The following is a 16,229-nucleotide window of genomic DNA, read 5'->3' as shown; positions in this document are numbered from 1 at the left end:
CACTATATATCATCTACAAAAATTGCATGGCCATTATTGCTCAGGATATTTAACAGCTCCTCCCAACCACACAACTTCTACCACCAATAAAGATAAAAGCAGCAAGCACATGGGCCTTTGAGGCCTTTTTGGTCCAAAACACCTTTTACCAAGTTTTTGGTTACCTGACCAAATGTACAATATGTGTTACAATTTCAAATTGTGTCTGATCATACTGTTGTGAAATGTTTTAAGATATTGTAGATACAATATTGTTGCCGGCAAGTTATTATTACTTCATCTTAAACATTTATCCGCTGAATCTTTTTGATGCTTCTAGGACCACGTTTCAGAATTTCGTGACATGCAAAATACATTCTGAAGGGGCAGTCTTTTGTTGTTTACCTACTTTCTCTTTTGCTTAGGTGCCCCTGATCCAACAGCAGGTGCCAGCATTGATGATGAGAATTGCTGGCATCTCGACGAAGAGCAAGTCCGAGAGCAAGTCAAGCAGTTCCTATCGCAGGGCGGATACTACGGGTCTGGCAAGCAGCTAAATTCTATGTTTGCTAAGGTGATAATGTCTGCATTAATACAACTTTCCTTTCCCTGATGTTTATTTATTGTGTCAAGCCACCACTATCTGAAGGGAAGCGGGGTCAGGGGTGCATTGATCTGACAGAGATATATAAGGTGATGAGGGGAATAGATAGGACAGATACACAGAGACATGTACACAGAGCAGGCTAATTAAGAACCAGAGGACATAGGTTTTAGGCGAGAGGGGAAAGATTTAATAGTATCCTGAGGAGCTACTTTTTTTGCTACACAGAGGGTGGTGGGTATATGGAACATGCAGCCAGAAGAAGTAGTTGAGGCAACATTTAAAAAAACATTTGGATAGGTGCGTGGATAGGAAAGTTTTAGATCAATATATGGGCAAAATACAGGCAGGTGGGATTAGTGTAGATGGAGCATCTTAATCAGCATGGGAAAGTTGGGCCTGTTTCCCTGCTGTATGACTCTATGACTATCTCTTGGCAATGCCTGTAATTCTTCACATTGCTTGTACTTTAAATAGGTGAGCCTGTTTGTTATTGAACATAGCAAGGTGGCTTGTTTATACAAATGATTAGGGCAACTACATTTCAAATGTAGAATTCCAGCCACCCCAGACTTTTTATTGCTCAAAAAAACAATTGCTGACAACTACAGAAATGTAGATTTCCACATGACTTATTTATATTTTATTTTAGAAACCTAGAAACATAGAAAATAGGTGCAGGAGGAGGCCATTCGGCCCTTCGAGCCTGCACCGCCATTCATTGTGATCATGGCTGATCATCCACAATCAGTAACCCGTGCCTGCCTTCTCCCCATATCCCTTGATTCCACTAGTCCCGAGAGCTAAATCCATCCATCCAGTAGTGCTTCTACTGCCTTCAGTGGTTTTAAATGGCCTCCCATTTATTCCCCTGTGGCCCCTGGTTCTGGACTCCCCCAACATTGGGAACTTTTTTCCTGCATCTAGCTTGTCCAGTCCTTTTATAATTTTATGTGTTTCTATAAGATATCCCCTCATCCTTCTAAATTCCAGTGAAACAAGCCCAGTCTTTCCAATCTTTCCTCATATGACAATCCCGCCACCCCGGGGATTAACCTCGTGAACCTACACTGCACTGCCACAATAGCAAGGATGTCCTTCCTCAAATTGGGAGATGGAAACTGGACACAATACTCTAGATGTGGTCTCACCAGGGCCCTGTACAACTGTGGAAGGACCTCTTTGCTCCTACACTCAAATCCTCTCATTATGAAGGCCAACATGCCATTAGCTTTCTTCACTGCCTGCTGTACCTGCATGTTTACTTTCAGTGACTGGTGTACAAGGACACCCAGGTCTCGTTGCACTTCCCTTTTTCCGAATCTGACACCATTGAGATAATAATCTGCCTCCTTGTTCTTGCCACCAAAGTGAATAACCGCACATTTATCTACATTATACTGCATCTTCCTTGCATCTGCCCACTCACTCAACCTGTCCAAGTCACCCTGCAACCTCCTAGCATCCTCTTCACACTACCACCCAGCTTTGTGTCATCTGCAAATTTCCTAGTGTTACTTTAATCCCATCATCTAAAGCATTAATATATATTGTAAATAGTTGAGGCCCCAGCACTGAGCCATGGCACTCCACTCGCCACTGCCTGCCATTCTGACAGGGACCCGTTTATTCCCACTCTTTGTTTCCTGTCTGCCAACCAATTCTCTATCTATCCCAATACCCTACCCCCAATGCCACGTGCTCTAATTTTGCCCACTAATCTCCTGTGTGGGACTTTATCAAAGGCTTTCTGAAAGTCCAGATATACTACATCCACTGGCTCTCCTTCGTCCATTTTACTTGCCACATTCTCAAAAAATTCTAGAAGATTAATCAAACAGGATTCCCCTTCATAAATCCATGCTGACTTGGACCAATCCTTTTACTGCTATCCAAATGCGCCATTATTACCTCTTTAATAATAGACTCCAGCATCTTCCCCACCACCGATGTCAGACTAACTGGTCTATAATTCCACATTTTCTCTCTCTCTCCTTTCTTGAAAAGTGGGATAACATTAGCTACCCTCCAATCCACAGGAACTGATCCTGAATCTATAGAACATTGGAATGTGTCCACGATTTCAAGAATCACCTCCTTGGGATGCAGACCATCAGGCCCTGGGATTTATCAGCCTTCCGTTCCATCAGTCTACCCAATACTATTTCATGACTAATGCAAATTTCTTTCAGTTCCTCTGTCTCCCTAGATCCTCTGTCCTCCAGTACATCTGGGAGATTGTTTGTGTCTTCCTTAGTGAAGACAGAACCATAGTACCTGTTCAATTCTTTTGCCATTTCCTTGATGCCCATAATAATTTCACCCATTTCTGCCTTCAAGGGGTCCACATTTGTCTTTACTCTCATTTTCTCTTAACATACCTAAAGAAGCTTTTACTATCTCTCTTTATATTCTTGGCCAGCTTACCCTCGTACTTCATCCTTTCATCCCATATTGTCCTTTTTGTCACCTTCTGTTGTCCTTTGAAAGTTTCCCAATCCCCTGGCTTCCTGCTACTCTTTGCTATGTTATACAGCCTTTCTTTTAGTTTTATTCCATCCCAAACTTCCCTTATCAGCCACAGTTGTCTCTTACTCTCAGAATCGTTCTTCCACTTTGGAATGAAATGATCTTGCATCTTCTGGATTATGCACAGAAATTCCTGTCATTGCGGTTCCACCGTTATTCCTGCTTGGATCCTTTTCCAGTCGACCTTGGCCAGCTCCTCTCTCATGCCTTCATAGTCCCCTTTGTTCAACTGCAACACTAACACTACTGATTTAACCTTCTCACTCTCAAATTGCAAATTAACACATCATATTATGGTCACTACCTCCCAGCGGTTTCTTTACCTTGAGTTCCATATTAGATTTGGTTCATTGGACGACACTAAATCCAGAATTGCCTTCTCTCTGGTAGGCTCCATTACAAGCTGCTCTAAGAATCCATCTCAGAGGCACTTTACAAACTCTCTTTCTTGGGATCCAGAACCAACCTAATTTTCCCAGTCAACCTGTATATTGAAATCTCCCATACCACAGTGGCATTACCTTTGTTACATGCCAATGTTAACTCCTGCTGCAACTTGCACCCAATATCCAGGCTACTGTTTGGGGGCCTGTAGATAACTCCCATATTTTGTTTCCGTAAAGCCTGATCTTCCCTTAAATAGCACCACAGCACATTTTCCCATTGACCATATCAAAACCTGAACAACTATTACTGTGACAGTAATGGAAGACACATCTTCAATAAAACTGCAGTAACTACATTTCCTGAAAGATGAGCAGTGTAGAACTGTAAAATAAAAGATTCATCTGAAAGTTTGTTCCAGGCAACAACCCCTCGAGACATGAATCACATTTACAAGAACTGTGTTCAAAGCAGTTCACGAAGGTCAACTGATCTCAGCTATGGTTCTGTGTTCCAGCAGCTTCCCAATTTCCATTAAAAACATCTACTGTAGAACTGGCCAGTTTAAAATTCCGCAGCATTTTTGCTTAAAAGGAGGCATTTGTGGTTTGTTGGCTCATTGAATCATTGAGTCCAAGTTAATATGAAACATACTCAGTTACACAGGGGGACTTAAAGTTTCAAAAGCAGTCTTTACGATATGATACGATACGATAAGATAAACTTTATTCATTGCCGGAGGGAAATTAGCCTGCCCACAGTCACAACACACAATAAGGTACATGAAAAACTTGAACTTAAAAGTAAAAAAAAAGAAAAGGACAAGCGACTGTTGTCGGCTGCCGTGTGCACAGCGCCTTCACCAGAACAGATGAACAAACAAACAAACGAAGGCCGGCTTATTCCCTGGGCAGAGGATTCTAAACTAGAGTGCCCCCCCTCACTGGGTTCCCATCTGTTCTCCCTCCGTCCCTCACAGCGGTCCCCCCCCCACGCCAGGTCCTCCATTGTTCTTCACGGAGGTGCCCCCATGCCGGGTCACCATTATCTTCCCCCCCCCCCCCCCCCCCCCCCCATGCTCCGCCACCACCGGGTAGGTCCTCGCTGCCACCTCTGATGCTCCGTTGCAGCCAAGGCCCCAGCACCACCGAGGATCCCGTTGCTGTCGAGGCTCAAGCTTCCGCCGAGGTTCCCAACGCCGCCACTGAGGCTCCTTCAGCCCAAACAGGCCTCGCTGCCTGGCTTCTCCACAGTTCCCTGCAAGGCCTGTGGGACGAGTCGTTGCTCCGGGTGGATTGGGCCCGTGCAGCTCCCCGGGACACTCCCGCCACACACACCCGATCCAAGCTTTCCAGGAAATTCTTTAAAAATATATATATATTGTTGATTATTTGAAAATTGGTAAGCGCTCCTCAGTAAGGGACTGCCCCATTGCTGTAAAGAGTAGAATTCTTACAAATCTGCTTTTATTATTGTTGATACCCACTAGCATTCATTAACTCTGGAACTTTTTGAGAATAATTAACATTGAAATAATGCAAAACAAAAATCTAAGGTCATAAATGCAATCCAATAATCTTGGCATACAGGGTTAGAATGAAAACTTGTTGACTGATGTAACTAAATGTTGTTGCTGGGGGAGAAATTTCATAATGAAAACTTGTTTTTATTCTCCTTCAAAAATAGAGCCTTTGACATAATTAATTATATAATCATCTCCAGTGCCACACCACATAAACCTTCTCGTGTTGTTCCATTTGATCCTTCCACTGATGGCGTGGTATTTTGAATTTCTCCTCACCTCCTACATTGTCACGTCAGGAGGTCTGTAATATTATCTTTATGACCTGCTGGAAAAAAGGTTTGCTTTCACATCTGTTCCAATGACATCTCTCCTCATTCACCCCGTTAGGTGACTTTTATCCTGGCCAACATCCATTTTGAATGAGTTGTAACATCTGCAGCTAAATTTTGGAAAGACTTATCAAGATTTGTCTTTTCCATTATTTCCTCTGTGCCTATAGAGAGAAGAAATTATGTTTTTCAGCCTCTAAATAATGAAAGCAATTTTTTTTTCGTCCTTTTAGTTTTCTTCTGGGTTCACTTACTATCTTGCATTCCATGTTTGATTTGTTTACTTCTGAAAGTAGCCACCCAGTGTGTCGATGTTAAAAAAAACTGATGATATTGCATAATGATTTAGCAGAGTATCCTGTACAGTGTCGGTTTTGTGTTAACTATTATTATAGGAGTACCATTATGCAGCAGTTCTACCAGTGCATCACTGTGGAGCCCTCTATTATGCAGTCGTTAGCACAGTGGCACAGCTGATAGAGCTGCTGCATTACAGTGCCAGAGACCCAGGTTCAATCCCGACCTTGGTGCTGTCTGTGTGGAGTTTTCACGTTCTCCGTGTGACAGCACGGGTTTAATCCGGGTGTTCTGCGTTCCTCCCACATCCCAAAGATGTGCAGGTTTGAGGGTTAATAGGCCTCTATAAAATGCCCCTAGTGTGGAGCAAGTGGACAGGACAGCGAGATAACATATAGTTAGTGTGAATGAGTGTCGATGTTCGGCGTGGACTCAATTGTTGAAGGATCCGTTTCAATGCTTTATCTCTATATTTTCACATTAATTCTGTCACTTAAATATTTTTCCTATTTTTCCATCATTTTTGCAAATTTTTTCGAAAAATTTAAAATCGTTAAATTTTTGCGCTTCAAAGAGTATGGGAGACCTCTGGGTACAGTGCTGGTTCTCTGGATCAACCTCACATTTCCTTTCTGATTGGTGTAGGTACGAGAAATGCTGAAGATGAGGGATTCAAATGGTGCCAGGATGTTGACATTAATAACAGAGCAATTCATGGCTGACCCACGGCTATCTCTCTGGAGGCAACAAGGCACAGGCATGACAGACAAATGCCGGCAGCTTTGGGATGAGCTGGGTAAGTGTTTTGAGAAGAAGGCTGCGGGCAATCAATGCAGTACTTTAACCCCTGCCTTGGAAACGAATGTTGACCTTTCTTCAAACTGCTTTCATTGATCACACAGTTGATCGGGTATCAAACTACATTTGCCATTCGAAAAGGATAATGTATAAAATCGGACAGGAAGCAAAGAAATAAGGATGACTTCTTATTTCGGAAGCATAGAGCAGATCTGCACCAACTTTAACTTTAAAAGCCCGGTTGCATATTGGACTCTTCAGCTCTGAAGACCAGAAGCCAAGCATTTTTATAACATTGGAGAGAAATGAGCAGAAACGAAGGAAAGAAAGTGAACAGGCACAGTGACACAGAGGTCAGGGGTGATAGGCAGCAGACCGCATCATGTAATCTACTTGACGATATTAAAATGATCAGTGGAAACATCAGGGATGTAACAGGGGGGAGAAAGAATATCCATGTGGATGATAAAAGCATGCAAACAATTGCTTCTAGATCCTAGGAAAATTAAACAAATGGATGAAATAGCAAGGAGGGTCTCGACTCGATACCTTTCCTGCCACAGATGCTGCTTGATCCGCTGAGTTCCTACAGCAGTTTGTTTTAAGATCCTTTCATATCTGCTATGAAACTAAATGATAAAATCCAAGTGAAAAGTAATGCATTTACTACAAGGCAAAACTATTCTCTGGGTTTGATCAGGACCTAACTTGAATGAAAGTTCTTCAATCCAAACATCAGCCTCTTCTCCCACATGCTGTCAGGCCTCTCCCTCAGATGATCACAGGACGAGGGTGACAGTGGTAGAGTTGCTGCCACACAGCACCAGAGGCCCGATCCTGGTTCGATCCTGACTACGGGTGTTGTCTGTACGAAGTTTTTACGTTATCCCTGTGACCGCATGTGTTTTGCCCGGGTGCTCTGGTTTCCTCCCACACTCCAAAGAAGTACAGGTTTGCACGTTAATTGGCTTCAGTAAAATTGTAAATTATCCCTAGTGTGTAGGATAGTACTAATGTTCAGTGAGATTGCTGGTTGGCGCGGACTCAGTGGGCCCAAAGGCCTGTTTCCGCGCTGTATCTCTGAACAAAACTAAGACTGCAAAGGAAATGATGGATAGTTATGATTTGTAGATGCTAAAGTGACTGTTTAAACAAAAGATTGGAGAATGTAGCAATGTTACAAAATTTTGAGATTTTAAAAATCAAGTCTGCAATTTATCCCATCAGATAAAGCATAACAAGAAGTTTAATTTGACACCTACACTTTCATATCATCAGTATTAAAAAGGTTATGGCCATTTTCATACTCTGAAATTAGCATCTTGTTCCCTATTGCTTTTCCATTGACTTAACTCAAAAGCTGTGATCGAGGACAATCAAAAGCCCATAACTTTCTTAAAAATTAAGAGAACAATGACATTTTCAGTTATTATAGATTGAAGCATTCTGAAACAAATATGAAAGAATCTTACTTGGATGACATGAAATTAAAGCATATAATTAGTTAGTTACCTTATTGTAGCTAATTACAATTACTAGATCTAAACATCTATCCATTTCTTAAGAAAAGGTTAACATTTTTAAATAGCCTAAGTGTCCAAATAACATTCACACAAGAATTCACAATTTAACATGATTTTTTAATCTCATTGTCGTTAATTTATAGGCCAAATGGAAGTAATTTAATGTTTAATTCCCGTAAATTAATGGGCATTTTAATCATCGTGCGAGTGGGTTTTTGTGGAACGCGATCGATTGGAACGTTGCGGTTGCAGTGAATTTGAACCCCATATCGGCTGGAAAAACACTGCCGGTTCGTATGGAGCCAAAATCACATTTTCGCCAATGAAATTTGGATTAAAGTCATCCTAAGAAGCAAGTTTATATGTAAAATAACGACTTACCTTATGTTTTGTCCCCTACGTGAGATCCGTCCCATTGTCAGCGTTGACGGTGTTAGAAGTATCTTATTATTTTACTCCAGGGATTAAATTGTCGCCGCGATTTAAAAAAACAAACTTCCGAGAACGGAAGTCGGATCGATTATTCTTCAGCAGCTGATCAGCCTGAGAAAGTTTGACTCCGACAGGCAGGAGAAAACGGCATTTTAATCCAGCCCCCCCCCCCCAAAGGTGCCAAAGTTGCACACACGGCCAGTGGCAGAACTACAGCGCCACTGAAGGTAGGTATTATAACATCGCTAGAGAATGCCCAGCAGAAAGATAAGGGGTTGTCAAAATGCACTTTGTGCTTTCTTGAAATGGGTAAATGTAGATTTTTAAATCCTTCTTAATATTTAAAACAATAATAAATTTATAGAAATAATTTACATAAGTAGGAAGCAAGCAAGCTGATAGAAAAAGAAGATACGGTACTAAAAGTTGAGAGTACATAATGTGAGTCAAAAGCTTTTAAATGTCATACCGCATCCTTGCTGATGTGATATGCTCTATTTATTTTCCATTTGTGCGCTGGAGAACATGCATGACCAGTAACGTTAATAGAAACAATCCATAACAAAATACAGTGTATTGTTCATGCTATAAAGATAAAATTGTGGTCATTTCTACCAATCGTATTTGTATTCAATAAAGGCATTCTATTTTAAAACTGATGGTTGGAGACCAACTGAATGGTGAAATGTTACCCAGCTTTTTCAGTCATCCAAGGGTATGGAACAGATCCTTATGCCCAACATGTCCATGCGGAGCAAGATGCCCATGTATGCTTGTCCCATTTGCACTCGTTTCACCCATATCCCCCAAAGATATTCCTATCCATGAGCCAGTCTAATGCCCAAATAACATGGCAATGTTCTATTTCAGTAGTGTTATAACTGAATGGTGAGCTGTAAGGAATGTTATCCAGCTGATTCAACGTTGTGAAAGATTGTCTTCAGTTTCAGGTTAGTTTATTGTCACGTGTAGCAATGTACAGTGAAAACCTTTAGTTGCGTGCTAACTAGCCAGCCGAAAGACAACACATGATTACAAGCGAGCCATTCACAGTGTGCAGAAAGATGATAAGAGGAAAATGTTTAGTGTAAAGTAAAGCCAGTAAAATCCTTCTTGAGCAAGTATAGGTCAACACAATTCCTTTCATCCTTTCTTCCAATAAAAAACACAGAATAGATAAAGGTGAAAGGGATGTTGCAGTTGGTTTTCAGAAGGTCTTTGATCAGGTGCAGCACAAGAGGTCATTGAACAGAATTGGAGCACTTGGGATTTAATATTGGGTTTTGAACATAAAATATAGTTGGAAAAAAGGAAAATCTAAATATTAGCAAATGCTGGAAATCTGGGCGGATAAAAAGCTGAAAATGCTGGAAAAGCACGATAAGTCAGGCAACATCTATGGAAAGAAACAGTTCACATCTTAGGCCCAGGGCCCTTCATCAGGAACTAGGTAGCAGAGGAGAAGGAGTAAATGAGTTATTTACTGGTTGGAGGCTGTGACAAGCGGGGTATTGCAGTAATCAGTGCAGGCTGTTCATAATCCATCTCAATGATTTGGATAAGGGGACCAAGTGTAACAAAACCAAGCTTCTTGTTGATTAAAAGCTTGGTGGCACTTCATGCTGCCTCGGCAAGGCCACCAGAATAATCAAGGACGAGTCTCACCACGATCCCTCCCTCTTCCCCCCCTCTCCCATCAGACAAGAGGTACTGAAGTGTGAAAACGCATCCCTCCAGATTCAGGGTCAGTTTCTTCCCGGCTGTTATCAGGCAAATGAACCATCCTATCAACAACTAGAGAGCGGTCCTGAGCTACCATACCTCATCGGAGACTGTCGAACAATCGTTAATCGGAGATTGACTTTAATCCAACGTTAATTGACTTTATCTTGCACTATATATTATTCCTATTATCCTGTATCTGCACACTGTGGATGGCTCGATTTTAATTACGTATAGTCTTTCCACCGACTGGATAGCACACAATAAAAAGATTTTCACGGTACCTCCGTAGACGTGACAACAAACTAAACTACTACTACTGTTTTGAGGAGAATGCAGAGGATACTGACAATTCATGTAATAGGGTGATGATGTGAGAATGGGAGGGACAGGCATGAATTTGAAGCTGTCATTGAAAACCAGTCAAAGATTAACACAAAGGACCCCAGAAAAAGTATTCCATCACCACTTTACACGTTACCAAATATCTTTGTGTGAGTTCAAAAATAAATAAAACTCCGCTTGTGTTGTGCAGCTGGGGAAATGTATCTAAATCCTCGAAAATTACTGTGAAGCTGAAAATTGAATTTACTTGTACCTTCATCATAAAATAATACTTGAATGTAAACGAGATCTGTGGAAGAGGATTAAATGCCTTTCATTCTGTCCAGATTTTTCTTGGTGAAGATTAGACACCAATAGCTCCTATTTCTGTCAACGCGGTATTGTGGCTCAAGATTAAAACCTAATTACATGTAACAGGAGAAAAATGGCATCTATATTCAATATGAACCCAAAAGCTGACCTTAATCTTCCGCTGTGGTAGCGCATTCAATTCCGAATGTCTTTTGAATAAGCTGTCAGCAAGCAAAGGGAAAGGAGAGGCAAAAAATTAATACCATAACCCAGTTTGACGAGATGGTGATTATTCACCGACAGCAGACTCTGTTTCAGTCAACACAGCTTTACTGTGGCATAAATATCATGAATCCATTGGCCAGGGCTGAAGGATTTACAGTTCCAACAGGACATAGTCGAATTGCATCTGTGGTCTGCGGGCTGGTGATAATTTAGCCCTTTTTTAATTTGCTTAATGGAATGCTTCACAGCAGCTTTCTGTTTCATTATTTATGGAAGAATTCTACTGTACACACATGTTCTTTAAGAACTTGAATCTACTTGCCTGTGATTTGTAGTCACCTTTTACAGTATTCCCAGTACCTGAATAGGATGCAGTGGCCTGCCCTCCACCGTTCATTTCAGTGATTGAATCAAGATGACTGCGCTCGAGTTACATACAAGTTGGCGAAAGTATTACAAATGATGGTGTGTGCAACTTCATGCTCAAGTCTGGCTTTACATTAAATAAATTGGAGGGTTCAAGATTTCAGTTTTCAACCCATATTTTAGGAAGGTGCCTTGGCAGTCCTTGTATTAAATTGACTGCCTTCCCAATTTGCCTGCACAATCCACGATTCCCATCCCTATCCCACCTTTCAAAACCAGGGGCCATTCAATACATTGCTTTAGCTTACAGGTGTGGTTTAGTTTAGTTCAGAGATACAGCATGGAAACGGGTCCGTCGGCCCACCGAGTCCGCGCCGACCAGCGATCCTCGTACAATGACACTACCCTACACACACAAGGGACAATTTAGAATTTTTACCAAGCCAATTAGTCTACAAACCTGTACGTCTTTGGACTTTTTATTGTCAATAAATTCTGACATTGATCTATCAATCACGAAGTGCAGTTCATTCCATTTGTCGTTAAATAAATGTGTGTGCAACAAGGAAAGGCACTGAAGAATGAAATTGACCTAGAGACTCCAGTTTGCATCCTGCTGCAATGCTCATTCAAACAGCAAACTTTGTACTTTGTGAGATAGTTGTGTTTTTTTTTTAAGTCAAAAAATGTATTCAATTATTAAAAATAATATTTGCAATACAGTAAAACAAAATAGAACCCACCACCATAATACAAGACAAACAAATATACTGAATAGACTACAAGACAACTATGTTACAATCCTTGTCAAAGATGCATTGAGCCCCCCCCAATGCCCAGCAGTCCGGGAAATCCCCCAGGGTCCCCATGGACAGTGCGTAGTCCCTCACTAACACTACTCGGGCACGGACGCAACCCCGGAAAAGTGACAGGCAGCCGGCTCAGGCAGAACCCTCCTCCGCCTGGCGCCTTGTATAAGATAGATGTTAGCTGGGTGGAGGGGATGGTGTGGAACATGGAGCAATCTCTATCATTCTTCAAGTAATTCCATAGGATCGAATCTCCACCGGAGTGATCAGATGTGACCACTCTTTTATATTAATCCTGAACAACTGCACTTTTGAAAGTGTAACGGTCCTCGGGCACGTCATGACAATTTCAAGCTCGTCTCCACAATCTGGAATGACACCAACACACACACGACTCTTAGCTTTGCATGTTTCCTGCAGCTGACACTACCCAGATTCAGGTGAAGCAAGACCAGAAGCTGCCTGACATTCAACTTATAATCATTGTTCACATATTGCCTCCACTTATACATTGCATCTGGGTTCATTAAACATTAATAATAGCCAGTAACCAAGGTTGATTTTTTTGGGGGGAAAATGTATTTCTGTAATCTAGCAAAGTAGTGTCCTAATTGCAGCAAAGGTTGGGATTTGTTAACTTTGCACAGACTTATGTTCATCTGATTCCTGCAGAAGTGAACAATACGTATTTTCTCTAATTGCTTTCAAAAGCCTGACATGTATTTTTTGGTCAAAGATAGACACAAAATGGTGGAGTAACTCAGTGGGACAGGCAGTTGGAAGAAGGGTCTCGACCAGCAACGTCCCCCATTCCTTCTCTCCAGTGATGCTGCCTGTCCTGCTGTTACTCCAACATTTTGTGTCTATCTTTGGTTTAAACCTGCATCTGCAGTTCCTTCCTACACATGTATTTTTTGGTCTCTCATTTTACATTCTTGTCATTATCTTGCATGACTGAATCATGGTATCCTGGTGGATTTCTGCGGCACCTTTGAGGGCACATTGGCTCAGCGGTAGAGTTACTGCCATACAGCGCTGGAGACCCGGGTTCGATCCTGACTATGGGTGCTGCAGTCATGGGGAGTTTGCAACATACGGAGTTTGTACGTTCTCCCCATGACTGTTTCTTCGGGTGCTCCAGTTTCCTCCCACACTCCAAAGAAGTACAGATTTGTAAGTTAATTGGCCTCAGTAAAAAAAAATGTTTTAATTGTCCCTATTGTGTAGGATAGTGTTAGTGTGTGGGGCATCACTAGTTGGCACGGACTGAGTGGGCCGAAAGGCCTGTTTCTGCGCTGTATCTCTAAACTAAACCAACCTAATAAATAATGAGACTCGAAGCCCTCTCAGAACAGAGTTTCTGTTATCAGAGTTTAAAGATTTAGTATTAATTTGAATCAAATACTGAGTGGCTAAAAGGTATTTTGTAGGTTGTATTTTGTAAAGGTATTCTGACAAATGCACATCCAAAGTTATGGACATTAACCAATCTGACTCTAAGGAGCTGATAGATTAACCTGTAATACCTGGAGTTGGGTGCAAGCTGAAATGGATGAATCATGTTGGATCATTTATAACAATGAGTATTTTTTGGAAATGTACATAATTTAAAGGAGTAGTTTAATTTTTTTCAAAATATTATCTTACATTCCACTGGGATTCTTCCTGAACTTTGCAAGAATACGATAATAGATTAGCCGCTGCCTGCAAGCGAGAATATGGGAATTTGGAGTTGAGAGAGGTTCCTGTGAAGATGGTAGAGGCGTCACACAGGGTTCAGGTAGAGGACCTTGGACTTGGCTGCAGTGGTAGACAACTCCAATCACTTAGTACTTTATGTATGTTTGTCAGAGGATGTTGGTGAAAAATAACATGTTATGTCTATGAGTAATTCTATTCTTAATCACAGAGGAATAGATCCCACGGATTGCATGGCACAATCTCCAAAAACTGCAGTCAATTTTACTGAGAATACTACCTCTTTAAAAAAAAAACCTGAACTAAAGCATTCTGATCTTGATAGTGAAGGCTTTTTTAATTACGTGTGTGTAGGAAGGAATTGCAGATGCTGGTTTAAACCTGAATCTGAAGAAAGGTCTCGACCCGAAAAATCACCCGTTCCTTCTCTCCAGAGATGCTGCCTGTCCTGCTGAGTTAGTCCAGCTTTTTGTGTCTATCTTCTGCTTTTTTTTAAATTACTCCTTAACTCCTGCTTCTTCAGAGTCCTATTGACTTATTATTATTACCATGTACAGAGAATTTGTGGGCACAATCCTGAAACAGACCCACTGTCTCCTCTTTTATTTAGTATTCATCTACAAATTGAATAGAGCTGAACGATTCATTGGGCAAGGGGATGAATAGATAATAAATCTGTATCTGTGTGTGCCCATGGAGTCTGTGATGACATGGATCTTTCAGTCTGCATAAGGGGAAGAATTTCTGTATAGGAAGAATCTGCAGATGCTGGTTTACACCGAAGATAGGCACAGAATGCTGCAGTAATTCAGCGGGTCAGGCAGCATCTCTGGAGTAAAAGAGTAGGTGACGTTTCGGGTCGAGACCCTTCTTCAGACTGAGAGTCAGGGGTGAGGGAAACTAGAGGTAATGAAAAGATGCCAAGAACAAAAGAATAAAAGGAATGAAAAGACCAAATCAGAGCCAGGAAAGGTGGAGCCCAAATTTGTCCATTGTTGGCTGTGAATGAGGCGAAAAAGGACGGAGAGAAAGGGGATGTAAGGGTTACTTGAAATTATAGAAATCAAATCTCATACTGCTGGGTTGCAAGCTGCCCAAGCGAAATATGAGGTGCTGTTCCTCTAATTTGCGTTTTGCCTCACTGAGAGTGGAGGAGGCTCAGGACAGAATTTCTTCTGGGTGAGCGCATTTAAGGTTGTGACTGAAGAAATACTGTGGTTAAAAACTTTACATTGGTGATGTAACATGCAACTAGCAGTATAACTAGAATTCTTGGAAAATATAAGGAAACTAAATTAGTTGTGGTCCCATGACCAACAAAATACCAGGAAAGTAGCAACACAGACTGCAATGCTGTTGCCAAAGTTTAGAGGATGGCAACTATTTTATCTGCTTTTTGCGATCAATGTGCTATTGACAACAAACCTGGAGGAGTCGCAGACAGTGAGGAAAGCTGTCAGAAGATAAAGCTGGATATAGATCAGCTGCAGAAACGGGCAGCAAAATGGCAGAAGGAGTTTAACTAAGTAGGTGTGAGGTGTTGTACTTTGGGAGGTTGAATGTAAGAGAAAAGTGCACAGTTAATGACAAGATACTTTACAGCATTGATGTATAGGTGGGATCTTGCAGTCTAAGTTCATAGCTCACTGAAGGCGACACCACAAATAGGTAAAGGGCGACATCGCAGTAGATATGCTGCCATACAGCGCTTGCAGCACCGGAGACCCGGGTTTGATCCCGGCTACGGGTGCTGTCCGTTCTCCCCGTGACCTGCGTGGGTTTTCTCCGAGATCTTCGGTTTCCTCCCACATTCGAAAGACATACAGATTTGTAGGTTAATTGGCTTGGTAAATGTAAGATTTGTCCTTAGTGTGTGTAGGATAGTGTTAATGTGTGGGGATTGCTGATCGGCACAGGCCTGTTGGGCCTATGGGGCCTGTTTCCACACGGTTTCTCTAAACTAAACTAAACTAAACTAAACTAAACTAAACTAAAAGGCGTATGCTATGCTTGCTTACATTGCAAGAGGCATTGTATATAAGAGTCTGCTCTACAGGACTTTGGTTAGACCGCATATGGAGTATTGCTGTAGTCTGGATACCTGTTACAGGAAAGATGTGGAGGCTTTGCAGAATGTGCAGAGAGGATTTACCATAATGCTGGCTATATTAGAGGGTTTTAGCTACAGGGAGTGCTTGGATAGACTCTGATTGCTTTCTCTGGAATGTCGTAGGTTGAAGGGAGATTTGATAGAAGGATATAAAATGATGAGAGGCATAGATAGGGTAAACAGTCAGAACCTTTTCCCCAGGGTGGAAATATCCAGCACTGGAGGATATAGATAAAAGGTGAGAGAGGGAATGTTTCATGGTG

At 41.6% G+C, this 16,229-nt stretch overlaps 1 protein-coding gene across 2 annotated transcripts in view; it reads left to right on the top strand.

The window, feature by feature from the left end:
* The window catches only part of zswim5 (zinc finger, SWIM-type containing 5), a 216,825-nt gene that overhangs the window by 161,034 nt on the left and 39,562 nt on the right, over window positions 1-16,229 (top strand). For both annotated transcript variants that reach the window (XM_055641632.1, XM_055641633.1), the window contains 2 exons: window positions 405-553; window positions 6,293-6,443. In XM_055641632.1, coding sequence (XP_055497607.1) covers window positions 405-553; window positions 6,293-6,443 — 300 coding nt within the window. The remainder of the gene's footprint in view (window positions 1-404; window positions 554-6,292; window positions 6,444-16,229) is intronic.

This window comes from Leucoraja erinacea, chromosome 10, assembly GCF_028641065.1.
Source record: "Leucoraja erinacea ecotype New England chromosome 10, Leri_hhj_1, whole genome shotgun sequence".
Lineage (NCBI taxonomy): Eukaryota > Metazoa > Chordata > Chondrichthyes > Rajiformes > Rajidae > Leucoraja > Leucoraja erinaceus.
Note: the sequence above shows the minus strand (reverse complement) of the source record. Positions and strands in the feature narration are given on the sequence as shown.